This window comes from Protopterus annectens, chromosome 8.part0, assembly GCF_019279795.1.
Source record: "Protopterus annectens isolate FY-2018-M chromosome 8.part0, PAN1.0, whole genome shotgun sequence".
Taxonomy (NCBI): domain Eukaryota; kingdom Metazoa; phylum Chordata; order Ceratodontiformes; family Protopteridae; genus Protopterus; species Protopterus annectens.
In genome coordinates this window covers 869,280,565-869,307,164 of record NC_056741.1, presented here as the reverse complement: position 1 = coordinate 869,307,164, position 26,600 = coordinate 869,280,565, and the positions used below count along the sequence as shown (strand labels likewise).

The window sequence follows — 26,600 nt, the reverse complement described above, 5'->3', positions numbered from 1 at the left end:
GGGCTTTTGTAAAGAAATTTGTGGGAATCAGGCACTCTGTAGTATCTGTCAGGCTTAGCCGGAGCAGGAGGTAGAGAGTCTGGGTTGAAACTGGATTTTAAATAGACATCATCCACAATGTCCAAAACTGACAAGTGGTCTGTGTTGGGGGAGTAAAAGAAACTCTCTGAGCCTTTTCTTTGAATCAGAGTAGTCCTGACCTTCCCAGTGAAAATGTTCCCTCATAGTGTGTAAAGTTTCCCCAAAGGAGTAGTCTTCAGGAGGAGAAGCTGAGGGAATAGAGTCCTCAGCATCAGAATCTTCATAAGGAGAGAAGGAATAGCCTTGGTCCTCAGAGGAGTCTGAAGAAATGGACATTTGCTCAGAGGAAGCATAATCTTCCTCTTGTATAGGCCTTTTGTCAGGAGGGGGCTGTGAACCCCTGATTAAAGAAATCAAATCTTCAGCTGTTTTGAGCATCTGTTTCTTAGGCATAGGGCCTTGAACAGGAGACTGAAATGCAGTCCTTTTATATTTAGAAGGAGTCTTCGACTTAGAAAACGTTTTAATGGTGAGAGTCGGTCTGAAAACGCCTTCAGAAACCGATGGCGTTTCTGTAGCACCGACGTCTTTTGAAGCAAAGTCGTCGGAAGGGCCTGAAGTAAAAGGCTGTGTCGGCCTGGTACATTCCGTCAAAATTTCCGTAGCGGTCTCGGGTTCCAGATCTGCGGTAGTCAGGGGCTGCGTCGGAGCCTCACTGAGGACCGGAGACCGGATCAGCCGAGGCCTCGGAATCTGGCTTAGGCCTGGGCTGTCTGTCCTTATCCCTGCAATTTTTGTGCACGCTGGTAGTCGGTTGCTCCGACGGCATGGTGTAGTTAAATTTCCTACCGAAGTAGTGTCGTGCGAAATCAAAGCGTCTTTTAATAATACGCTTATTAAACCTAGTACAAAACCGACAAGAAGTGACGTCGTGGTCTGGGCCTAGGCAAGGTATGCAATAAGAATGAAAATCCTTATGAGGTATTTGCTTCCCACAAGAAATACAATTGTTAACTTTTTCTGACATCGGTCTGAGGCAAGAAAGGATGTCCTTCAAGGATGCATCTGCAGTCATCACATATGGGTTGTCCTGCCTCAGGCAGCCCTTCGGTCGGCTGGATTCCAAAGTTTGGGTCCGGCGTCGGCTGACGTCGCCCCTTCCCCGACGTCAGAGCGCCTGGGGTATAAAAGCGTCAGCCGACGCCATCTTCCTCAGTCTTTCTTGCCGCGTGGTGCCCGAAGCAGAAGCAGTTCGCAAGTGCCGGTTGGCCAGCTCCTGTAATTCAGTTACCGAAGACTTCAAAAGCTAAGTACCCCGTTGTGGACTCTTTCTTGCCTCAGCCGATGTCAGATAAAGTTAATAATTGTTTAACTTGTGGGAAACAAATACCTCATAAGGATTTCCACTCTTACTGCCTCCCCTGCCTAGGCCCAGACCACGACGTCTCGGCCTGTTCAGCCTGTGCTTCCTTCAACCAACGCACTCTTAGACGTCGGGCGGAGTTTGCAGAGGAATTTTTTGGGGCTAGTTTTTCATACAATATGCCGTCGGAGACTCCGACTTCACATTTAATAAAGAAATGGAAGGACAATGACCGACACACGCGGGCCGTGGTTTCGGCTGAGACCACGGCCAGGCCTACCGCGAGTGTCTCGGTCTCGGCTGAAACAGAGTCCTTGGTACTTCCAACCCCTGAAACTGCTCAACCGACAACCTCGGCCCCGGAGGCCCCTGCTGAGTCGGTTATTGAATTTCCTTCAGAAACTGATGTCTTGGAAACTTCCGACACCATTCCTCTAGGCAAAACTACTCCAGCACGTGGTGCAGCTAGGCCTCCTGCATCCATGTCCATAAAGGCATTCACCAGGGCTAAAGTTGCTAAACATACAAAAGCTATGCCTCCCAGGGTTATTCCTCAGGGACCCTCTACAAGTTCACAGATTCTTACTTTAGCAGAGGACCTTATTTCCTTGATTAGGGGATCTCAACCTCATCCGGACAGGGGCTCTCAACCTCCTCTAGAAAAAAGGCCCAGGGTTGAGCCCTCTGATCCCCACTCCTCAGAGGAGGCCTCTGATGGCTCTGCTCTCTCGGACTACCAGGAGGAGGCTTTTTCGGCCTACGAGGATTCTGATGCAGAGGAATCAATCCCCTCGGCCTCCCCTCCTGAAGAACTGTCCTTCGGGGAGACCCTTCACACTATGAGAGAGCATTTCAAATGGCAGGGCCAGGAATTTTCTGATTCCAGGAAAAGATTAAGAACTTTTCTTCATTTACCTCAGCATAGACCTTTGGCTATTCCTCCTGTTTTGAATGTCATTGATGATGTGTACTCTGAGTCTAGCATAACCCCTGACACTCTTCCTCCAGCCCCTGTCAAACCCGATAGGTACTACAGGGTCCCGGACTCGCATAATTTTCTTTACAAGGCCCACCCTGCTGATCCAGAAACTATTTCCCAGGGCCCTAAAGAGGTTGCAGCTGCCACCTCTAAAAATACACTCCCCTCTGAAAGGGAGTCCAGGGCTTTAGAGAGATGGGGTAAAAAAGTGTAAACTTCTGCTACTCTTTCTATGAGGGCATTAAATTGTCAATTTCATATGATACAGTACCAAGAGTATTTGTTAGATGAATTGCATAAGAAACTGTCTTCTCCTGAACCCCTAGATCGCAAATCACTACAGGATCTGGTACATAACTCCTAGCAGGTTAGTAACCATTTCTTACAATGTGGTTATGATGCATTGGAAGCTCCATGTAGGTAAGCTATGACAGGTGCAGTCATACGTAGGCATGCTTGGCTGAAGGAACAATCTCTGCCAGACTATGTTAAAGCTAAGCTTCTGGATGCTCCACTGGAAAAGCAAAAGTTATTTGGCTCCACTGCTCAGGAGGTCTTAAAGAAATTTGAGGAAAAGGCAAAATCTGTACAAACAGTCAAAGATTTTCTACAAGTCCAACCACCAAGATTCAGCAGAAATTGGCCTGCCAAGAATTGGTCCTTTCCGGACACAGAAAGATTTCAGAGAGGCAAGAACAGGCGTGCCAGAGGTAGAGGGCAAGCTAGAGGCTCCTACAGAGGGCGTCAATGGCAGCCTCCCAACCAGAGAGGTAGTGCAGGACCTACAACTGCTGCACAAGGACAGACTCAAAGACTTTGCTTTGACTCCGACAACCAGGCTCAATTAGAAGCATCTTTGGGCGGAAAGCTTTCTTTATTCTCAGACAATTGGCACACTATTACAAGAGACAAATGGACACTGCAAATAATAGACAGAGGATACAGGTTCCATTTTCACACATTGCCAAAAAGAAAAGGCATGCCAGACCTGCCACCAAATCAAAGGGCAGCGGCTTTGAAACAAATCTCCAACTTAATGCAAATGAAAGCTATAGAAAAGGTTCCTCTTTCAGAACAAGGCCAAGGATTTTATTCCAGACTATTCCTTGTTCCAAGAAAAGAAAATCAATGGAGGCCTATTCTCGACTTGTCCACACTGAATACTTATCTCATTGTGCCTAAATTCAAAATGCTGACTCTACAGCAACTCCTTCCCATGCTGGGCAAGGGGTCTTGGCTGGTGACTCTAGACCTCAAGGAGGCATACCTGCATGTCCCTATCAGACAAAGTTGCAGAAGACACCTCAGATTTCTTGCAGGCTCAGAGCATTATCAATTCTCAGCATTGCCCTTTGGCTTATGTACTGCGCCCAGAGTATTCACGAAATGCCTGGCATCAGTAATTGCACACTGCAGACTTCAGGGGATTCAAATATACCTATATCTGGACGACTGCCTTATACAAGCGGACAGCCAACAAACTTTGGTAAAGGACTTGAATTATGCCATCCACCTACTGCAGACATTGGGATATACAGTCAACATTCACAAATCAAGACTTGTTCCATCCCAAAGAATAACTTTTCTGGGTGCGGATCTAGACACAACCACCCAAATGGCTTTTCTCACAGAAGAAAAACAAAGACAACTACCGGATTACTTCAAGAATCTGACAAGACAAACTCAGCTGACTGCAAGGAAATTCCTGCAGGCCCTGGGTTACATGGCATCTTGCATTCTTCTCATTCCCCAAGCAAGGCTGCATATGAGGAAACTACAATGGTACCTAAGGAGTTTATGGACTCAGCACAGCCACATCTTAGAAACTTTGATCCCACTCATTCCATGTCTCCAAAAGGAATTTCTGTGGTGGGCTCAAGCAAGCCAATCAAACAGGAGTCTGCCCTTCAGCAAGCCACTAGCCAGCCAAACTATTACAACGGATGCTTCAGACCACGGTTGGGGAGCACACATGGAGGGCAGATGTATTCAAGGACTATGGTCACAAAAGGAGATACGCATGCACATAAACCAAAAGGAAATGCTGGCAGTGATGCATGCAATAGAGGCCTTCAAACTCTTTCTGCATCAAGGCCACCTGCTAATAAGGACAGACAACACCACAGTTATGTGGTACATAAACAAGCAATGAGGCACCCATTCCTACCCTCTTTGCAGACTGGCAATGAATCTATGGGAACTTTCCTTGAAACTCAATATAGACCTGCAATCCCAGTTTGTGCCAGGAAAAGACAATATACTGGCGGACAGCTTAAGCAGAAATATCATGGATGTACATGAATGGATGTTGCACCCAGACATCTTCCTACAGATAACACAATCATGGGGAAGGCCAGACATAGATCTTTTTGCCTCCCCCCACAATCATCAGCTGAAGAAATTCTGCTCAAGGGCATACCACCCACAAGCATGGAAAGTGGACGCCCTATCTTTCAGCTGGAGAACTCTTAACAGTGTATGCATTTCCACCTCTTCCATTAATGACCAAGGTCTTACTGAAGATGAGGACAGAGCAGCCAAAAGTGATTCTGATAGCTCCGGACTGGCCAAGACAGCACTGGTACCCACTGTTAAAGCGCATGTCACGCACGAAACCATGGCCTCTTCCTCAATGGCCACTTCTCCTGACACAGCACAGTTACAAAACTCTGCGTTCCAACCTGAAAACCTTGCGACTAACAGCCTGGAAAATACCTTGACTCCTCCTCAGGATAAGCTATCCAAGAGAGTGAAGGATATCATCATGGAAGCTCGCAGGCCTTCCACAAGAAAGGCATATTCAGCAAAATGGAAAAGATTTCACACTTGGAACACCACAAAGGGCCTAGATGCGACAGTGATGAACATGCCACATATCCTGGAATACTTGGCAGAAATGCTCCACAATGGCCTGTCTTACTCTTCCATTAAAATTCATGCTTCAGCAATTTCAGCAGAGTACAATACTAATCCACCTGTCTTTTCTCATCCTCTCCTAAGACAGTTTCTAAGAGGAATTAAAAACATCAATCCTCCAAGGAAACCTCCAGTGCCTACTTGGGACCTTAACTTCGTGTTGGAAAAACTAACTCTGCCTCCCTTTGAACCAGCAGCATCTGCAGAACTACAGTTCCTGTCTTGGAAGACCGCCTTCCTTCTGGCCATAACCTCAGCAAGAAGAGTATCTGAGTTACAGGCCCTCATGGCAGTACAGCCATTTCTTATTTTTCATCGGGACAGAGTCTCATTGAGAACCAATCCTTCATTTATGCCAAACGTGGTATCCAGGGTCTCATTAAACCAAGCTATTCACCTGCCTACCTTCTTTCCAAATCCACAAAACAAAGGGAAGAAACTTCTGCACACCCTGGACATACACAGACAGTTGCGCTACTACTTGGACAGAACTAAAAGCTACAGAAAAACTGACCAGCTGTTGGTAGCATATGCTGCTGGTGCACAAGGAAAAGCAATTTCCAAACAGACAATTTCAAAATGGATAGGGAATTGCATTCGTTTTTGTTATTCCTTCCATGGAAAAACTGTGCCAGCTAACATTAGACCTCATTCCACCAGAGCCACAGCCACCTCCACAGCCTTCTTAAGAGGGGTGGCTACCAAGGACATTTTAGAAGCTGCTACATGGAGCTCCATGCATACATTTTCCAAGCATTACAGTTTACCTTTATATTCCAGATCCAGAGCAGGCTTTGCTATGGCAGTCCTGCAGGGCATTTTAGCTACACCATCCTTTACATAGATCCTCCACCCCCAGATTGGCTATGGTATTCTACCCATATGTGATGACTGCAGATGCATCCTTGAAGGACATAGTACAGTTTTGTACCTACCATAAATGTAGATGTCCGATAGGTATGCATCTGCAGTCAGGTTTACCCTCCCTCCTTCCCCTCTTTGGTATTTATTGGGTACTTTTCCCTCTCATAGCTAGCTGGGGTTATCTATTATGGTGTATTTGTTGCATATATATATATATATATATATATATATTTCTGTGCATGTTTGGAATTTATTGCATTTATCCAAATTTAGCCTTCCTTTGAGGGCACCTGGTATCTGGGGCAAGAAACACTGAGGAAGATGGCGTCGGCTGACGCTTTTATACCCCAGGAGCTCTGATGTCGGGGAAGGGGCGACGTCAGCCCCAGACTTTGGAATCCGGCCGACCGAAGGGCTGCCTGAGGCAGGACAACCCATATGTGATGACTGCAGATGCATACCTATCGGACATCTACATTTATTGTAGGTACAAAACTGTACTTTTCCCCAACGGGGTACTTAGCTTATTATAGAAGATTTCGGTCTGAAATTTGAATTCGAAAATCTCAGGAGTCGGCCGACCGGCACTTGCGAACTGCTTCTGCTTCGGGCACCGCGCGGCAAGAAAGACTGAAGAAAATGGCGTCGGTTGCATTATATATACCCCTGGCGCACTGATGTCAGGTAAGAGGCGACAGCAACCGATGCCGGACCAAGACTTTGGAATTCCGGCCGCCTGCAGACAGGATAACCCTAGTGTGATGACTGCAGCAGGGTAACACGATGAACATCATGCTTTGCAATGTGGTTTTCATTCACTAGAGGCATCTTGCAGTGCTGCTGTCACTGGGTCTGTACTTGGAAGGCATGCTTGGCTTAAGGAGCAGTCTTTACCAGATCATGTTAAAGCTAAATTGCTGGATGCTCCCTTAAATCAGGACCGCCTGTTTGGCATAAAGCAGAAGTACTACTTAAAAAGATGGAGGAACAATCTAAATCTATGCCAACTGTTAAAATATTTCTTACAGGTACAGCCTCCAAGATTTAGTACGCATTGCCCCTGTAAGAATTGGTCCTTCCCTGCCTCTTCCAGGCCTTCTCAGTCCAAACCCAGAACCAGCAGAACACCCAGGCTGCAGTCCCAAGGTAGGCACAGGACTATGCAGTGGGGGGCTCCCACTTTCAAATCAGGGTGTAATAAGACTCCCCCTATGGTAAACTGTCTCAGTGACTTAACTTTAAAACTTCCAAGCCCTTCTCAACTGACTGTTCCTTTTGGGGGGGGGGGGGTTGCTCTGCAGACACAAAACTGGGAACTAATTACCCAGGTCAAATGGGTTTTAAATATAGTTTCCAAAGGATACAGATTTCACTTCCACACATTACCAACCCCAAACGGTTGGCCAGATCTACCCCCAAATCAGTGGGCAGAAGCTCAAAAGCAAGTACTCTATCTTTTAAGCATAAGGGTATTCAAACTGTACCAGAAGAGGAAAAAGGACAAGGTTTCTACTCGACTTTTCCTGGTACCCAGAAAAGACAACTCATGGCATCCTGTCCTGGACCTTTCTATCCAAAACACCTTTTTGGTGATCTCAAAATTCAGGATGCTAACTCTTCACCAGTTACTTCCTATGCTAGGCAAGGATGCCTGGTTGGCAACACTGTATTTAAAGGATGCCTACCTGCACATCCCAATCAGGGAATCTTGCAGGAGATACCTACGCTTCAAAGCAGGCTACATGCACTATCAGTTCTCTGCACTGCCCTTTGGCTTATCTACTGCACCCAGGGTATTCACAAAGTGCCTAGCTCCAGTTATTGCATTTTGCAGGCAAAGAAATATTCAGATATGCCCATACCTGGACGATTGTCTTATTCAGGCAGAAAGCCAGGACATACTTTTGAATCATCTGGCCTTTGTACAAAAGGTGCTCAATTGTCTGGGGTGCACCATAAATGAAAAGAAATCACATCTTGTACCCTGTCAACAGATTATATTCCTGGGAGCAAGCTTGAACACAACTTCCCAGATGGCTTTCCTCTCGCCAAAGAAACAAATTCATTTGACAGCTTACTTCAAACTAATGGCCACAAAAACCCTGCTATCTGCAAGGCAAATACTGCAAGCCTTGTGGTCATGGCATCCTGCATTCTCCTAATTCTATATGCAAGACTGCATATGAGGAAACTACAGTGGTATCTAAAAAGCCTATGGTGTCAACATTCTCAGGATCTAGAAGCAATGATTCCTGTCATACCTTGCTTACAGTTAGAGTTCCTTTGGTGGGCAGAGGCCTGCCACCAAAACAAGGGACTACCATTCACTATATCCCCTGCTGCCCAAACCCTATCAACAGACGCATCAGATTTTGCATGGGGGGCTTACCTGGCAGGGAAGTGCATTCAGGGCAAATGGAACCCAAGCAAATGCACCTACATATCAATCAAAAGAAATGTTAGCTGTACAGAATGCTCTGACAGCCTTCAAGGGCCACATTCTTCCAGGACAATTAATGGTAAGGACGGACAACACCACTGTTATGTGGTACATAAACAAGCAGGGGGGGCCCATTCGTTCCCCCTCTGCAGACTAGCCATGGTTGTGTGTATCACAGCCTTCAGCTACCAAGTGCATATACAGGCTCATTTCCTGCCAGGAAAGCTAAATACACTGGCAGACGAACTTAGAAGAAATCTCATGGACCCACACGAGTGGAAACTGGAACCAAAGACTTTCAACATGTTGATAAACAAAAGGGGAGCCCAGATATAGACCTGTTTGCCTCCCCCCAGAACTACCAGAACTACCAATTGGGCAAATTCTGCACAAGGACTCCCCACAAACAAGCTTGGAAAGTGGATGCCCCATCCTTCAACTGGAAAAATCTGTCAGTTTATGCCTTTCCTCCTCTGCCTCTCCTCTCCAAAGTACTGCTAAAGATCAAAAAGGACAAACCAAGGACGATACTGATTGCACCAGACTGGCCACACCAGTACTGGTACCCCCTTTTGCGCAGTGTGTCACTGCTGACACCATGGCACCTGCCTCAGACCTCAGCTTAAAACCTTGAACCTGGCAGCCTGGCTAATTGCTTGACCTCTCCATTACCATCCCTCAGTAAACAAGTGTTGGATGTGATTTTGGAGGCAAGGATGCCTAGTACTAGAAAATCTTATACTGAAAAATGGAAAAGATTCTGTTCCTGGAACCAAACTCAAGGGATGGGCACAGCAGCGCCCAAGTTACCTCAAATTCTTCAATACTTAACTGAAATGCTTCACAAGGGCCTTTGTTTTTCCTCCATCAAAATTCATGTCTCAGCCATTTCAGCTCATTACAACACAGAACCACCCCTCTTCTGTCATCCACTGCTCAAGCAGTTCCTCAGAGGGGCCAAATCTTAAGACCACCCAGCAGAGCCCCAACTCCAGCCTGGGACCTTAACTTTGTATTGGAAAAACTCACTCTACTTCCTTTTGAGCCAGCTGCAAGTGCAGAGTTAAAATTCCTTTCTTGGAAAACAGGCTTCCTTTTAGCAATCACTTCAGCAAGAAGGGTATCTGAATTACAGGCCCTTATGGCAGTGGAGCCTTTCATCATCTTACATGCGGACAGGGTATCCCTCAGGACCAACCCCTCTTTCATGCCCAAGGTGGTATCCAGTGTGGCTCTTAATCAGTCCATTTATTTGCAAACCTTCTTTTCTAATCCACAGAAAAATGGGAATGGATACTGCACTCCTTTGATGTGCCCAGACAACTTAGATTTTACTTGGACAGGACTAAGCCTGAAAGGAAATCTGAACAACTGCTGGTGGGATTTGCTGCAGGTGCAGAGGGGAAGGCTATTTCAAAGCAAACCATTTTTAAATGGATAGGCTATTGCATTAATTTCTACTATAATCACCATGGAAAACCTATCCCACAGGGGATAAGACCGCACTCAACCAGGGCTGCATCTACCTCTACAGCCTTTCTCAGAGGTGTCCCTACCAGGGACATCCTAGAAGCTGCTACCTGGAGTTCTGTACATATGTTAACCAAGCATTAACATTTGCCTATTTTCTCTAAATCCATAGGTTTATAGATTTTAGTACTAGGCTAATTGCCCTTGCAAGCCATTTTAAGCCTAGCCAATTATCCATTGTGAGATTCAAACCCTGTACCTTGTGTTTGTAAGGCAAACACTTTAACCATTAGGCCACCCTCACAACCAGAGCTGGTTTTGCCACTGCAGTCTTGCAGGGAGTTATAGCCGGTCCTAATGCTATCTAAATTCCTCCTCCCATTTTTAGCTTTGGGAATCTACCCAAATGTGATGACTGCAACAGTGAAACAGGAAGAACATAGTACAGTTGTGTACACTTACCATAAATATAGATGTTCGAGTGTATTCACTGTTGCAGTCCTGGTTACCCTCCCCATCCCCCTGACTTCTTTGGGCTATATCTCTGTTCTCTTTTATTATGCTTAAAAGCTTTTGGGTGTATTTGCTTTTTTGTTGGAGGAATAACCTTGCATATTTTTATTTAATTGCTTCCCATTAGGGGGGCACCTGACATCTGGGGCAAGAAAAACTGATGTAATGGCGTCGGTTGCATGCTTTATACCCCTGACATCATGGAAGATGAGACAGCAACCTGTGCAGGACCCAAGACTTTGATAGTCAGGCCGACTGAGGGCTACTGCAAGCTGATAACCCAAATGTGATGACTGCAACAGTGAATACACTCTAACATCTACATTTATGGTAAGTGTACATAACTGTACTTTCTTCCTTTCATAAATCAGCTATATCTTAAAGTACCCTGTAAATGTGTCAAACGGGGTGTGTGTGTGTGTGTGTGTGTGTGTGTGTGTGTGTGTGTGTGTATATATATATATATGCATTGTATAAAGGTGTGTGTGTGTGTGTGTGTGTGTATATATATATATATATATATATGTGTGTGTGTGTGTATATATATATATATATATATATATATATATATATATATATATATATATATATATATCTACTTCTTTTGACCTAACTTTCATTTGCCTGACACTCATTTTCCTGACCCCATTTGACTGAAATTTCATTTGCCTGACACTTCATTTGACTGACCAGTATTATTAGCAAATGGAATATGCCTTCACTGCAGTGTGACCCTGGAGTTAGAATATATAGTTAGGGGGAGTGTGGGGGGTGAAGCCCCCCACTTCATTTCATATGATATTGTTAACTTTTGATGTAATATTGCTTAATAACAGAAAAGTAAGTGGGGGGCTTCACCCCCCCCTTGTGGGGAGCTGTGCCCCCCACAACCCTCTTAACTATATATTCTAACTCCAGGGTCGCACTGCAGTGGGGAAGGGGGCATATTCCATTTCCTTGCTAATAATACTTGTCAGGCAAATGAAGTGTCAGGCAAATGAAATTTCAGTCATTGGTCTCAGGCAAATGAGTGTCAGGCAAATGAAAGTTAGGTCAAAAGAAGTAGACCCATATATATATATATTTATATATATATATATATATATATATATATATATATATATATCTATATCTATATCTATATCTATAGAGAGAGAGTGCGCACACGCACAAAGGTGATCCCTGCAGCCATGTCTCTGAAGTGGATGGATTATTAACTATTGAAATAAAGCCTTCGTTTCTAATTCCAGTCTTAATAACCTAAGAATAAATTCAGAAAAACATTCATAATGTATACCACCTTTTGTGTAAAAATAATATACTTCTTTGATAGCTTTATCGTGTGGGATACTAGTATGTAAATGTTGTCTATCCAGTGTACAGATGTGTGTAGAATTCCAAATATAAATATCCTTTAGTTTCAAAAAATTGAGTCATGTTCTTTATTCATGCTTGTTATCAGGGGAAGTAAAGGTGTATGACATTGTTCAGGGAATACTGACAGAGATCAAGTTAACAGACCCCATTCCAATACTATGGGTTTACCTCTGGTGGGTATTGTGGATTTATGAATTGTAGGTATGATATATAAACACTATTTAATAGATCTTCCACCAAAAGTTCCTTATAAAGATCAGTAAAAATAATGCCATCATCCAGCTGATGCTTCGAAATGCTATTTGTTTGTATTTTGAAATCACTAGTAGGATTAGTATGTAAAATTAGTAGTCAACTAGCAGCCTTTGGGCTTCAGTATAATTTTGTAACCTCTCCCAAATAACCACATGTCCACCCTTGTCTGCTGAGGTAATAATTATATCATTACCCCACTTTTCATTCTTTTCTAGTTAAATTTAGTTTTGTGTCCCTTAAAAATATCATGGTGGTTGTTGCTCATCTCCTCAAAAAACTTTTAGTTATGTACTTACCATAACGATAGATGTATGGGATCCATCTCGCCTACATTCTTCACAGATGGGCTCGGGAATTGGCTCCGACTCGGCCTATACTAAAGCATGAAGTCTCTTATTGGCTGGGCCAACCTCCTATCCCAGGATGCACCACGCCCAAACCCCCAGATCTTGTTTGCCCCACAAAGAACTCATCCACAAGCACCAAACCAACCAGAAAAACAAAGGCAGGAGAGGACAAATAATACTTCCTGGAAACCTCAACAACAGAGTTTCCTCCAGATCCAATAGGTAAGGGGAAGGAGGGTGGGTATGTAAGAATGTAGGCGAGATGGATCCCATACATCTATCGTTATGGTAAGTACATAACTAAAAGATGTAGTGAGATCCTATCTCGCCTACATTCTTGACAGATGGGACAGCGTCCCAAGCACCTTTATCCTGGGAGGCTCACTGGAAGACACTCCTGAGCACTGTGGAACCAAAGGACGCCCGATCCCTGGACACCACATCTAATTTGTAATGAGAAATAAAGGTATGTGGAGAAGCCCAAGTGGCTGCCGCACATATTTCATCCACAGACAGTCTGGCGTGGAAGGCCACTGAAGTTGCCATGGCCCTAATAGAATGAGCTCTAACTGGAAATGGAAGGTCCCTCCCCGTTGATGTATAAATAAATGAAATAGAATCCCTGATCCATCTGGCAATAGTGGACTTAGTTACTGCTTTGCCAATTCTGTTGTCCGCAAAGGCCACAAACAACTGGTCTGACTTCTGTTCTGTTGTGTCCTGTCTAGGTAAAACCTCAGTTGTCTATGCACATCCAACTGATGAAGTCTGTATTCTGCTTCGCCGGAAAAATTTGGAAAGAAAACTGGTAGCTGTATAGACTGTTGCAGACAAAGAGCAGAAGAAACCTTAGGAAGGAATGACGGGTTCAACCATAGAGAGACTCTATCCTTATGAAAGATCAGATAAGGAGCTTTGACAGAGAGGGCTTGAATCTCTGAAACCCTTCTGGCTGATGTAATAGCTACCAAGAAGGCAGTCTTCCAGGATAAGAACTTTGTCACAAGTGGCCGCAGGCTCGAAGGGAGGAGATGTCAAGGCTCCTAGAGTCACAATGAGATCCCATGGCAATACAGGTTGTGACACCGGGGGGGGTGGGGGTGGACTCTAACTAAAACGCTCAAAGAGATAGGGCAAAGGCCCTCTAACTCAAACGGGCCTAGCCCACCAAACAAGAGGAATCACACCACAACCAGAAACAAACAACACAATCAATCACAAGTTAGAAAAAGCTATTAAAATAGCTGTTTGGTAATGAAATTTTAAAACTAAAGCAAAAACGACCCTAAAATATCAAAAAAAAGAAGGGTACTTAGCCACAGCCAAGTTGAGACCACATCGTTACTTCAGAAGCGGCAAATGAGATCTGGGGGTTTGGGCGTGGTGCATCCTGGGATAGGGGGTTGGCCCAGCCAATAAGAGACTTTGTGCTTTAGTATAAGCCGAGTCGAGACCATCTGTCAAGAATGTAGGCGAGATAGGATCTCACTACATCATATTTTCGAAAAGCATGTCAGCAAAACAGGGTTACTAAATTTAAAAGGCACAGTTCTGTTACTTTATGCTGTGTAAGGTCTTTGCTAAACCAGAATTTCAGATTAAGAACCCAACTATCATCGGAAGTGTTGCTGTTCTTTTAGATCATCTTTTCCCCAGCACCAGTTGCTTAAGTCTGAGGCAATCCTGATTCTTCTAGTCAGTTCCTTTGCTGTTTTTTTCTACCTGCCAAGCATTTACCTTTGGAACAATGTAGCATTTTTTACTGGAAGAAATCTCTCTGCAGGCTTTGTTATTGTGAGAAGCAGTGCTATTTTTCTTCTTTCCAGGTCTCTGGTACAACAAAAATCTCAGGTTTTCTTTGTGTTGTCAGTCTTTCTAGTTTTTCAGTTTTTTTGAAATAGCTGCTCTTGAGAAGCCTGTTGCTTATCAGCCTTTTTTCATTTTAGCCTCTGATTTTTTTTTAATTTTATCAGTTTATCTGAATAGCGAGTTAAAGCTTCTGCTTTTCCAGATCTCTATTATTATTTCTTCTAAATTTTTATTTCTTCTAAATTACTGGAAGCCATCTGTTGTACCAAAGCTGATACTTGGAACTGTTTTTCTACCTTTCTGTTATTTGACTATATATATTTCTTTAGTGTTTCACTTATTTTTAACATGCCTGAATGCATTTGATTTATTTCTTCGTCTAAATTACTGGAAGCTGTCTCTTTACCAAGGCTGATACTTTAACTGCTTTTTACTGAACAGTACAAGATTCTTCCCAGACTGTTTTTTTTTTTCTTTTCTTCTTTTCTGCTTGATTTTCACTTATCTTCACCAATTTTTCTTCTTTGCTGGTATCCAGGCAATGTAATCACTGCCAGCAACTGAATTTTATCAAACTGGATAGCATTTACTGGCCTTGTCCTCTAATCAAGCTGTTAATCAATGTATAGCCATTTTAAAAGTCCCCAAAATAAGTTCATAGTTGACAGAATTATTAGGACATTGTGTGGAATGGTACTTGAGTAAAGAGCAGGAAAAGAACGTTGGAAATCTGCAACAGTTAATGACAGAAACTCCCACCATGAAACATTATGAGTTTAATAGGTCGTTCACCTTAGAAGCACATGTCAGCCATATTGAACTTGGTACATCAGTTCTGCAAGAAGATAAACCGTTTTCATATCATTTCAGAGCCTGTACAGATAAAAGGTATGCTTTGATTGAAAAAATAAGACATTGTAAATAATATTGGGAAAATGTTTTGCTAAAAATAGTCAATAAGCCATTGCAGAGTATACTTAAGAAGTCGTTGAGTACAACGCCACCAAAACTCGAGAATGCTGTTGGTCATACAGAAGTATGACTTTGTTTTAAAGTGCAAGACAGGAGGAGATCTAAGTAGCTGAAATGGTGAGTTATGTTTGCTAGATTATCGATATTTGGTGATGAACTGGACATTAATTGGGAAATTCCTCATTTGCCTGTTTTTTAAAAAAAAAAAAAAAGCTCCCCTTTATCTGGGAGTTGAGCTTTTGTGATTGATTGACTTTCCCATCTATTACTGAGTCTGTCAGCTCAACAGAATTGAAATTTGTTTCTTCTTGCTAGTCATCATTTCCTTTTAGTGCATCTAAGCACATCATGCCATTTTATGCAGTTAGCCTGTAGCTGGTCTTAAATATGGAAAAAGTGTTCCTCAGGACAAACCTGTCTTTTTTTTTCTTCTAAAGATAATCTTAGAGATTTCCCAAAACCAGTTCAACCTTCTAGCAGTGTTTATTATGACAGAAACCAGGGAAAATGGTTCATCCAGACTTAGTGTATTAACAGGTCAAACATTAACAAGACCAGCTGCTTGAGTTTAGGAAGATGGACCATTTGTTGTACTCCATTTTTGCAGGGAAGGAAGAACTTGCAGTTGCTAGACATGTTCTGTATCTCAGTTACATTATCTTTTATCAGTCTGTTAGCCATGCACTCAAAGCTGTTGCTAAAACCTACTCCGCTAAAAGGGCAACTCCCTTAAGTGCTTGCTTCAAGAAAGTCTCAGTACTGGGCAGTTTGTGTTATAGCTTCTTGGTCTTTGGTGCATCTTCTTCAGGCATTCCGTGCACCATGACTGAGGAGTTGGGCTACATTTAGGAAATCTGTATTCCAGGACTCAACTTTTGAGCTCTGTACTTGTGTAGTCTTTTGGCTTTTTCCGTGTTGCCAGTACAGCTTGGATGCTTTCCAGTCAAGGACCCACTGAAGGGAAGCCCTTAATGTTAGACCCATTAGTCAAGTTCTTACTGTTTACAGTTGATGTACAGGATGATCCTTTATTATAGATAGTTGTGCCCCCTTCACTCCCTGGCAAATGGTATATTACCAGTTGCTGCTATTAGAATTCCATGTAAGCTAAACAGGCATATGCTTTCATGTCACCTGCTGAATAATTTGTTAGTTCTTTATAATGTTTGACTGGGCGGTGCCCACTGTTGGTGGGAAGGTGAATTGGCATTTAGCACCCTGGCATCTCTCCGATCATGAGATTTTTCTGAAATAAGTGCTGTATTCTGATCATCAAAAAAATTCAAGCAAATGCCTTTAGGAGAGCCACCTTGTAGAGCAGTTTGTACATTAGGAATACCTCTGCTGAGTAATTTATGAAACTGTCTATGGCTGTGGCTCTTACCATTAAGATGCTGACGTTTTCTTTATTAGGTCTTGAGATTTGGAGTTTGATCCTAATTATTTAAAGTTATCCAAGTTTTATTACTAGGGATGATGTGCTATAAAAATGGTCACAGGTTCAGAAATGTCCATAAAATCCAAATTGTATTTACTGTAGATGGTGGTGTGGTGCTTCACTGAAGTGTTTAGCTTTCATATCACAGCAGATTGTAGGGAGCAGCAGTATCCAAGTGGGAGGCCAGGCCATGATTAATTTCAAAACTTTTAGAAAAAAATTAAGCCCCCATCAAAAAAGAAAAGATTGTTGATAGTAACTAAATATATATCATCAGTGTATCAAAACTGCATGCAAATGTGCTCCATTTTTATATACTGTTCATTCAAAATTGATGTTTTGCCAGAATCTTGTTTTTAAAAGCACTATTGCTGGTCAAATCCAGTTTTAGGTTTTTTTTCATCTGAATGGTATTCCAGTTCATGTCTGGTCAAAGCACACTTGTACAAACACTATGAAAATGTGTTTTTCATTATCAGGAATATAGTACATTTATTGCATATTACTGATAACACATGGTGTTTTTTATTTATCCTGCCCTGTTATTGTTTTATGCAGAGAATAAAATTCCGAGTTTCACGAGTTCAGCAGTTTGTGGCAGTTCTTATACATTCAATTTTGAAAGGATTGGGGAGCCTTTGTGTCAAAAAAGTAATAAAAAACGCAAGTCTATCAAATTGCTACTAACTTTGATTTTCCTTCTAAAGCCTTACTCCAGCAGGAGAAAGAGTCGTATGTGTGGTGAGTGCGAAGCATGTGTGCAGAAAGTAGACTGTGGATCATGTGATTTCTGCCAAGACAAACCCAAATTTGGTGGGATAAATCGTAAACGGCAGAAATGCCGCTGGAGGCAGTGCCTGCGCTATGCTATGGTAAGTGTAGTCTTCTCCATCTATTTGTTGCACTGGCTCCTCTTCTGTTTACTGTGATTATCTGTGTGTCTCTCTTATTTTTACTTGTGAACTCAGAAAGCACAAATCCATAAACAGTGGTTTATGCAGTCTGAAAATTTAAAGCAGGTTTATTTTTTAACCTTTGTCATTTCAGCTATCTGATGTGGTCTTTCTTTGCTCAGCGGATTGCTACACCTGTAGCTGACATTTGGAGGTTTGGCCATTAAAATTGTCGTGCAATATTCCCTTGATACTGTGATGTACCAGTATTGGTAGTGTTTCTAAATTGGTGTTAGAAGCATTTTCAAGTTCTTGTAGTCGGTCTTTTTGATGATTCTGTCTTCTTTGATGTAGTTCTACCGGGGATAACATAGCTATAACATATATACATATGTTGTTGTGTCTTTCGACTTATCCTGGTTACACACACATATATATATATATATATATATATATATATATATATATATATATATATATATATATATACACATATACACGTGTACACGTGTATATGGATATATATATGTATATATATATATATATATATGTATGTATATATATATATATATATATATATATATATATAAAACATGTGGGTAACATCCATTTGCATGGAGGAAAATTAAGTTAGGGTGGGTTTAGCAGGAAGATGTAGAAAGTAGGCTGGATAGAAATGAAGTTGTTAATGAATGGCAACAGTATTTTAAGTCAGCTTTAAGTAGGAACTTTTTAACATTTTTTCCTGAAACTTGCCGTACTCCATTTCATCTCATTTATTCCCTTTTTCCCCCTCACCCGCCCCTCCCAGTGGAGTGAAAGGGGTTCATATGAATCCTGTTAAGACCCTAGAGGAATCTTCCCCTTCCCCCGAGAGAGATAGAATGATGTTGTGGGCTACTGCTTCCAAGACTCCCATTCATCCTTTAAGAAGAATGAAAACTAGGCGGAAAGAGATATATGTGACAAGGGGTGAGAATTTTTGGGGTATTCAGGGAAGCCGTACTCCTAACTGGGTGGAGCAAGTTTGATATCACAAGTATCACTATCCATGATGCTGGCTCATTAATGCCCACGTCCCCTTTCTGTGGACAAGTAAACAGACCATCAGCATCCACCAGGGAATGCCTGTTCAGTAAGCAGAACCACAATCTCTCACCTGGGATGGATGAGCCTTAACGTAAGCTACTCATTCCTATCCCCCACCCAACTTCTGCAACAGCCAAAGCTGCTAGTTGAACTCTGGGTCATAGGAGGTTACTAGGTTATCAACCTGGAAGTCATTTCAATCCTATAAAAACAAACCACTGGAACCAGGATAGAAGACCTCAAACTGAAATAAACCTCACTTCTTGTGCAGTACAGGCAGTTCCTTCATAAACAAATGCAATAGGCTATATTCGAATAATTTATTGAGAGTGAGATTTTACCACCCATCTATTAATGAGTTTACACTGGGGGCCCAATTTCCAAAAGACCTGCTCTCAGACTGTTTTAACCTAATAGCGATGTTTGACACAGTATGAACAAATAAGGTTGGCTATTACATATGCTTTTATTTTTTTTTATGTATAAATCATTATGACAGTTAAACAACATGCTTAAAAATTGCCTCATTGATCTAAATAAGACAAAATGCCTGATTGACCTAAATGGGGGCATGGTTCTGTGTGATACTTGTAATTTGTCAGCACCTTCTTCCTGAACCATTTTCCAGAGATAATTTAAGACTAAGGATAATCCTGAAGACGCAACTTTGTTTTAGATGCCACTTTGTTTCAAAAGTTCAAAAATAATTAAAAAAAAAAAAAAAAAAAACTGCGATGTGACTGATTAGGGGAGCCAGTGGAATGTGTTCTGAAGATGTCTATTTTGCAACTTCATTTTAAATATTCCATATCTTTATTTTTGACTGGTTTGTATAGTGTGTTTTGGTTAAGACCACCTTTCTTTAACAGGGTTAAGAAAAGCAATTGGAGTAGGTTGCCTGAAAAAAAAAGTGCTGTATTTGCTCTGAGTGCATAGGGTACGTTTCCTTTTTGGTGATTTACTACAAGATAAATTGCTTTGCTTCTCATTGTTCTCTCTTTTGATCGTAGATAAACGAAAATTCTTATCTTTTGTAGTTCATTGTTTCCATGTAGCATGACTTTATTTTCTGGCATTTGCTTCCATGTAACTGGGACTCGTTTGTGGTTCATTGCTTGAGAGTTCCCTATCTGATCTGAAGCTGTGTAACTTAGTAAATTTTTTTTCTCTCGTGCTGTTTGCTTGAAGTGACTTTAGTTCCCACATGACTTCTAAATATTTTGCTAAGCAGTTTATTCCCCTTTGTCTTCCAGTTGTTCTTTTTGGACTAAGTTGAGCTTCCAATATCATATGAAGAATTTGTCTTATTGTTTAGACCCGCATTGTGTTTCTTAAAGATGTATTAGAGGATTAAAGTTACTTGATAGTAGGACAAGTTTCTCTTTACTGTTGTCAAGTCATGTAATTAATCGCCCCATATGTTCGCAGAAAACCTGAAGCGCTGTGAAATGGCGCTCTCTTTTTTTTGAGCCTGCCTGACTTAGGCATGGTGATTCTGCACTTGGGTTAAGGAGCACACACATGCCATACCCTAAGCACATTTGAACAGTAATTCCTGGTGCAGCAACACTGAGAGATGCATCAGAACTGGCCACTTTTTTAAACATCCTTATTAAGTCTTCACACTTAAGTTGCAGCTTGGATTTGCATACATCAGTAGTAAAGTAAAATTAATAGCTTCCATTATTGTTATGCAGCATACGTAATATTTTCTTTTTAATCATTTTCATTCACTCCAGCATTACATAAATTGCTCAATTCCTGCTTGCCCTTAATCAACAAATCCTCCTCCTGAGCATTAATCTGCATGCATTCTTGTAAAATTCAGTTTATTTCTATGAAGTTTGCCACTTCCCTTTTCGTAAGATCTCATCTCCAGTTCTCTTATATCCTTTACAGTGTTCAAAACTTCCATTGCATTTTGTTTAAATTTGTTTTCCAAATTCAAGCAGTTGTCTTTTTGGCTGCCAGTAATAAACTCATGGCATATAGCTAGGCAATTTTTTACCTGTATCCATCTCAAGGTAGTCCTCTCCTTAGTTACTTCATTTGTTCTTTTGTAACTTCTGTCAGAGTACTCAGAACGTAATTTTTATAAATCTGCCATCTTGTTAATTCCTCCATAAAAATGTTCCAGATTTTCCTCTCGTCTTCCCCATCAGAACATTTGCTACCTACCTGAGGAAAAATCCTCTGAGTTCTATTTGGGGTTGAAGAATGCTTATGCAATCACTTCTGTGCACAAATCCTAACCTTTTGGACTTAGTTGAATACTTGAGAGCTCTGTAGAATTATTTTTGTCATCTGTGTGTCGTTTACCTTTCCTTTGTTTTTCCTCAATTTTTTCTAAACTACTGTGATTAATTCTTACAGTTATTATGACATGTTTTATATGCCCTCCATATTATGCCTTTTGTGACAATTTTTTCTGGACTAGACAAGTAAATACTCTGTCACTTTTGGTCTTTCACTTAGCACTCCCCTGTCCCTTTGTCTTTGCTTGTATTCTATCATCGTGAGGTAAGGAATGTGTGGTTTTCTACCTGCAGTCCAGACTTTTGCTTAGAACTATCGCATTTTTATTTTTCTTCCAGTTAATTGCTCCCAGTTTTTTGGATCCTTTGTTAATTTCCTCCAGTAAATTCCAAACCCTTCTTGCATACATTCTGTGCCCTTTTTCACAGACATCCCTATTGATAAAATCTAAAAAAATCAACAACTTTTTATATCACAGTTAACATAGCATGATTACCCAGTTATCAAATAAAGCAAAGGATATAATAAAAATTGGATTTAGTTGCTAAGTAGTTAAAAGAGATACGAGTTGGAGATTGCATCAGAAGATTATTGCCATTGATCATTCCGAAGTATGAATCTTTTCATCTTTATTACAAGACTTCCTCAAATCTATACTTTTTCAGTACAAATACTGCCTTTAAAATGGGTTGGTTAACAAAAGACCCCTGCCGACTGGGGACAAGGTGATTACACACAGAGAGACAACCAGCCAGTGGAATAGAGTAAAGTTGCAGAAATAGCCAGTAGCAGATGATACGCAAAGAGAAGAACTAACTGAGAACCAGTCAGTGAGGGAAAAGATTCAGCCAATGGATCATCATGCTGTTAGGTGTAATGGTACAGAGATGTCCAGTGCAAAATGATGTGCAGTGAGTGGAGCTAACTGGAAACCAGTTACTGGTGGAAAAGATTCAGTCAGTGGAGTGGGATCATCATTGAGACTACTAAACCAATCAAATACTTGATTTAAAAACAATCAGGAGGGAAGTACGAGGTTGAAAGTCTCCAGTCAGTGCTTGGTGATTGCATCTAGTACAAAAAGAAGGGAGCCTAAATCAGTAACCAGTAGGGGTCAGAAGCCAAGTATCTGAAGTAGTTAACTACATTTGATCAGCAACCTGTGGGTTACGGATCCGAGCCGGCAGCATACCAAGCAAAAAGATCTGAGCTCCTCCCCCTTACCCATACTACACTGCAACCTCCTTCCAATCCCCAGATCTTGTTTGCCGCGGCTTTGCCAAGCACGGGACTCGTCGAGCTCCAGGCAAGTGTAGCAATCTTTTACTACCAACTTTCTTTTTTAGTCTAGGTTTTGTGTGTGTGTGTATATTAGTACCTTTCTTCGGGTGTTCATTCTCCATAGCCTTTATCTCCCCCTTCACCTTTGGTAGTTGTCCATCCCTGATTAGGCCCCTTTTCCCTCCTGCAGGTGTGTGTGTGTGTCTAGAGTATGGCTGAAAGTCATAAAGTGACTTTTTCCAAATGCTCTGACTGTGGCCATAAACTGTCGCCAGCAGATGGTCACACTCAGTGTGTGATCTGCTTGGGGGTTCCGCACATTTCTTCGGGCTGCCAGATCTGTGCAGCCCTCAACCCCCAAGCCTTATGGGATTGGAAGAACAAGCTGATTCTGACGGGTCTTCTACCCACAGAATTAGGTTCTTCTCCTTCCCTCTCTGTTGCGACAGCTGCGGCTGCCCAGCCAACCGGCCCTCTTCCCCTGTCTGGGACTCACCCTCCCACCTTGTCTCAGGGAGAATGAGAGGCCAAGAAGGATAAAAAAGAGAGGAGAGAGAGAGAGAAAGAAGCCGCAAGTGGCAGGCCGAACTGGACCCCTCGGCCCCTCCCGCTAAAGTTGTCTCTTCTCCCCTGAGAGTTTCAAAGCCTTCCTCCCCATGGCTGTGTTCGCCACATTTCTCTCCGGAGCCGGAGGAGGAGACCCGACCAGCCTTGAGGTCGTCGTCGCATTGGCCCACCCGGCTGGCTTCGGCGGCTTCCTCCAGGTCTACCCGCAGCATCTCAGAGGCAGATATGGACCGGATGATGCGATGATTCTTGCAAACTCAGCTGCAGATGGGAGTATTGCTGCCCCCCCCTCTGGGAGGGGGGGGAGTTCAGCACCACTGTTCACCCCGATAGCACCTTCTCCGATCCACCACCGAATTTCGGAGTCTTGGGATCCAAGGAGCTCCAGAGTCAGGGGGTCGGCGCCGATGGTTATTACTACCTCAACGACGGCCATGCCCTCGAGCTTATCAGATCCGTGCTCTCGGAGCCGAGAGATTGGCATCAGATCTGGGGGGGGGTGAGTGTGTCTTCAGCTCTTTTGCGTTCAGAGCACACCATCCTCTCGGGTCCAACCACTTCGGCTCCGGTACCGATCCCCTCGTCGGATCCGAGAATCCCAGCCATCTGTCTTAGAGAGGCCTGTTCCCCTTTGGCGTTCTACGTGGTGGAGAGGGTTCTCTGGAGGATTGAGACCCCTCACTCTTTCCTCAGGGTCCGCCCCCACTCCCTCGCAGCTCAGTTTGTCCTCCATCATCCAGTCCCCCCTAGGGACAGCCTGTGCCATTGATGCCCCAGCCAGTTCCCCTGGAGGAACATGAATCCATTGGTGAGCCCCCCTCAGACAGCCCCCCCCCCCAAGGAGGTCCCCTCACAAACACCTGTGCAAAAGGAGGCACTTGGACTCCCCTGAGTCCCTCACCAAAGATACCGATTTGGAGGAAGGGGAAGGTTCCCCCAAATCACCCCCCGACGATGTCTCCTTTGGAAACATTATGGAAATACTCTGCCAAAGGGGGGGGGTGGTCCACCCAAAAACCTTCCCCGGATGAGTCTGTATTCCTGGAGGCGTTCGACACAGGCCCATCTACCTCTTGGGTGTCCCCCCCCAGCCAACCTGATTACCACCAGGGCATGGAAGGAGCAGGACACTGTAGAGCCGATACCCAGAAGGCCTGATAAGGTTCTTAGTCCCCCTGCAGGCAGAGCTTCGTGGAGCAAGGATTCCCCGGTTGATACCATGGTGGTGGGGGAGGCCACCAAAAAGGAACTCGCCCAGGAAAGTTCTTTGGTCCATCCCCCTGACAAGGAGTCTCGGGCAGTGGACCATATTGAAAAGTGGACTTTTGCTTAGGCTGCCTTCTCTATAAGGGCGCTGAATTACTTGGGCCATGTAATCAGACTGCAGCGGGACATGGTCAAAGAGTACGCTGAGTCTCCCCTAGAGTCCATGTCAGCCGAGGATAAACGGACTTTCTCGGCTCGTATGGCCGCGTTCAAGTTAGTGTCTAATACTTCTATGCGGCTACTTTCCCATGCCACGGAGGGAGCTGCTAGAGCTAGCGGGTCCGGTATCACCTTAAGTCATCATCCCTGGCTTCGACTTTGTGATTTCTCAGAGCCCTTCAAGGCCTCCTTCGTGAATGCACCCTGTTACGGGTCGACCTTGTTTGGGAAGACTGTCCGCGAGACGCTAGTCTAGAGCGAGAAAGACGGAGAAACATTGTCAGCCATTGGAATCTGCTTCTCTACACCTCAAAGGTCCTTCTCCAGGAACCAGCGAGGGCAGAAGAAAATGTGGTTCCGGAAATTTCAGCAGGCCTGGAATGCTCAGGACTCCTCCTCCCCCAGAGGCAGAGGGGGACAAGGTGGACACTGGCCCAGAGGCAGAGGGGGATCAAAGAACTTTGGGTCGCGGGAACCCTTTTCCGACCGACCTGCACAGCAGCCCTGATGGGTTGCCCAACTGCTCCTCTCTGGAGGCAGTTGGGGGGAATTTTTCGAGGCACCTGGCTCGATGGGACCCCATCACGACAGATCGCTGGGTGCTTCAGATGATATCCAGAGGCTATTCAGTCCCTTTCATAAACAAGCCCCCTTACTCAAGGCGCCTCCCAGATGTGCAACCCACTCAAAGGGAGGCTGCGGCTTTGGAAATAAAAAAGCTGTTAGAAAAATGAGCCATCCAGCATGTGCCCCCAGACCAGTCCGGATCAGGCATCTACTCCAGGTTCTTTCTGGTGCCAAATAAGACGGGTGACTTCAGGCCGTTTCTCGACCTGTCAACAATGAACCTTTTCATTGCCAAGGAGAAATTCCGGATGATCATGCTCCAATCCATCCTGCCCCTCTTGCAGGAGGAGGACTGGATGTGCTCCATAGACCTTAAGGATGCTTACTACCATATTCTTATGGACAGATGGTCCAGGAGGTTTCTCCACTTTCGGCTAGGGCCAGTCATTACCAGTTCAGGGTCCTACCCTTCAGTCTCACCAGAGCCTCCAGGGTGTTCACCAAGGTCATGGCAGTTGTAGCGGCCCACCTGAGGCTCCAGGGTATACAGGTCTTCCCGTACGTAGACAACTGGCTCCTCACTGCCCCCACCAGGCATCTCTCTAGCCAGGGATTTCTTCCCCCGGATATCACCCCGGTTGGGGATAACCATAAATGTCAAGAAGTCTTTCATGTAGCCTGTTCAAGAGTTAGACTTCATAGGGGCCAGGATAGATACCCTCCAGGCCAGGGCGTTCCTAACGTCAGACAGACTTCACAGCATGACTCTGCATGTGCTAGCCCTCTTTCAATCCCCTGCTCCCCCAGCAGAATTAGTCCCAAGAGCTTTGGGGTCCATGGCGGCAGTGATCATTCTGATTCCTTACGCTCGTCTGCACATGAGGGTTCTACAGTGGATGTTGCAAGCCCAGTGATCTGTTCTACACCACACTCTAGACTTCCCAATTCCCCTCAGCAGGGTTTGCAGGAACTCCCTCATGTGGTGGCTTCAATCCCGAGCCCTTCAGAAAGGACGACTTTTTGTTATGTCCCCACCCCAGGCCACAGTGATCACGGACGTCTCCCGCCTAGGGTGGGGGGGGACATTGTGCGTGCAGGACTGTCCAAGGCATGTGGATTCAGACCAAGACTGTACTCCATATAAATGTCCTGGAGATGAGGGCAGTCCTTTTAGCGTTGCAGGCCCTTCATGCCTCTCTTCCTCCGGGGACTATTGCTATCCAGTTGGACAATATGTCAGTGGTCTGGTATATCAACAAACGGGGGAACCAGGTCTTAACCCCCTTTGCCGAGAAGCCATGAGAGTTTGGGAATGGGCGATCTCCACCAACTGCTTCCTTTTAGCAACGCACATATACTGCTCAGACAAGCTCCACGTGGGTTTACAGAGTGGTCCTAGCAGCAGGGAACTCAGAAAAGCGACTACCTTCTGGATTTAAGTATCTTTGCTTTTCTTTCACTTGAAATAGCTTCTGTAGCTTACCTTGAACTAGCCTGAACTGTTATTTAACTGATTGCTGCATTATTTTAAAGTCTGCACTTAAAGTTACATTTTAGTCGAATTTGATCAAAAGTTTGCTTGTTTAATTTAACTGTGGAGGCTGCCCACTAAAGTGTGCTAGCCTGTGTAACTAATTTATCACTGTCTCTGCATTTTCTGTGTGTTTCTACCAAAAAAAAACAAAAAAATAATCCTTGTTTTCCCGCCTTCCTCGACTAGTTTAGACCAGTTTACAGGCATTGCTGTATTCTGGGCTG

At 43.6% G+C, this 26,600-nt stretch overlaps 1 protein-coding gene across 1 annotated transcript in view; it reads left to right on the top strand.

The window, feature by feature from the left end:
- The window catches only part of LOC122809125, a 3,089,885-nt gene that overhangs the window by 2,057,097 nt on the left and 1,006,188 nt on the right, over positions 1 to 26,600 (top strand). The window contains exon 10 of the mRNA XM_044080384.1: positions 17,472 to 17,636. Within this exon, the coding sequence (XP_043936319.1) occupies positions 17,472 to 17,636 (165 nt within the window). The remainder of the gene's footprint in view (positions 1 to 17,471; positions 17,637 to 26,600) is intronic.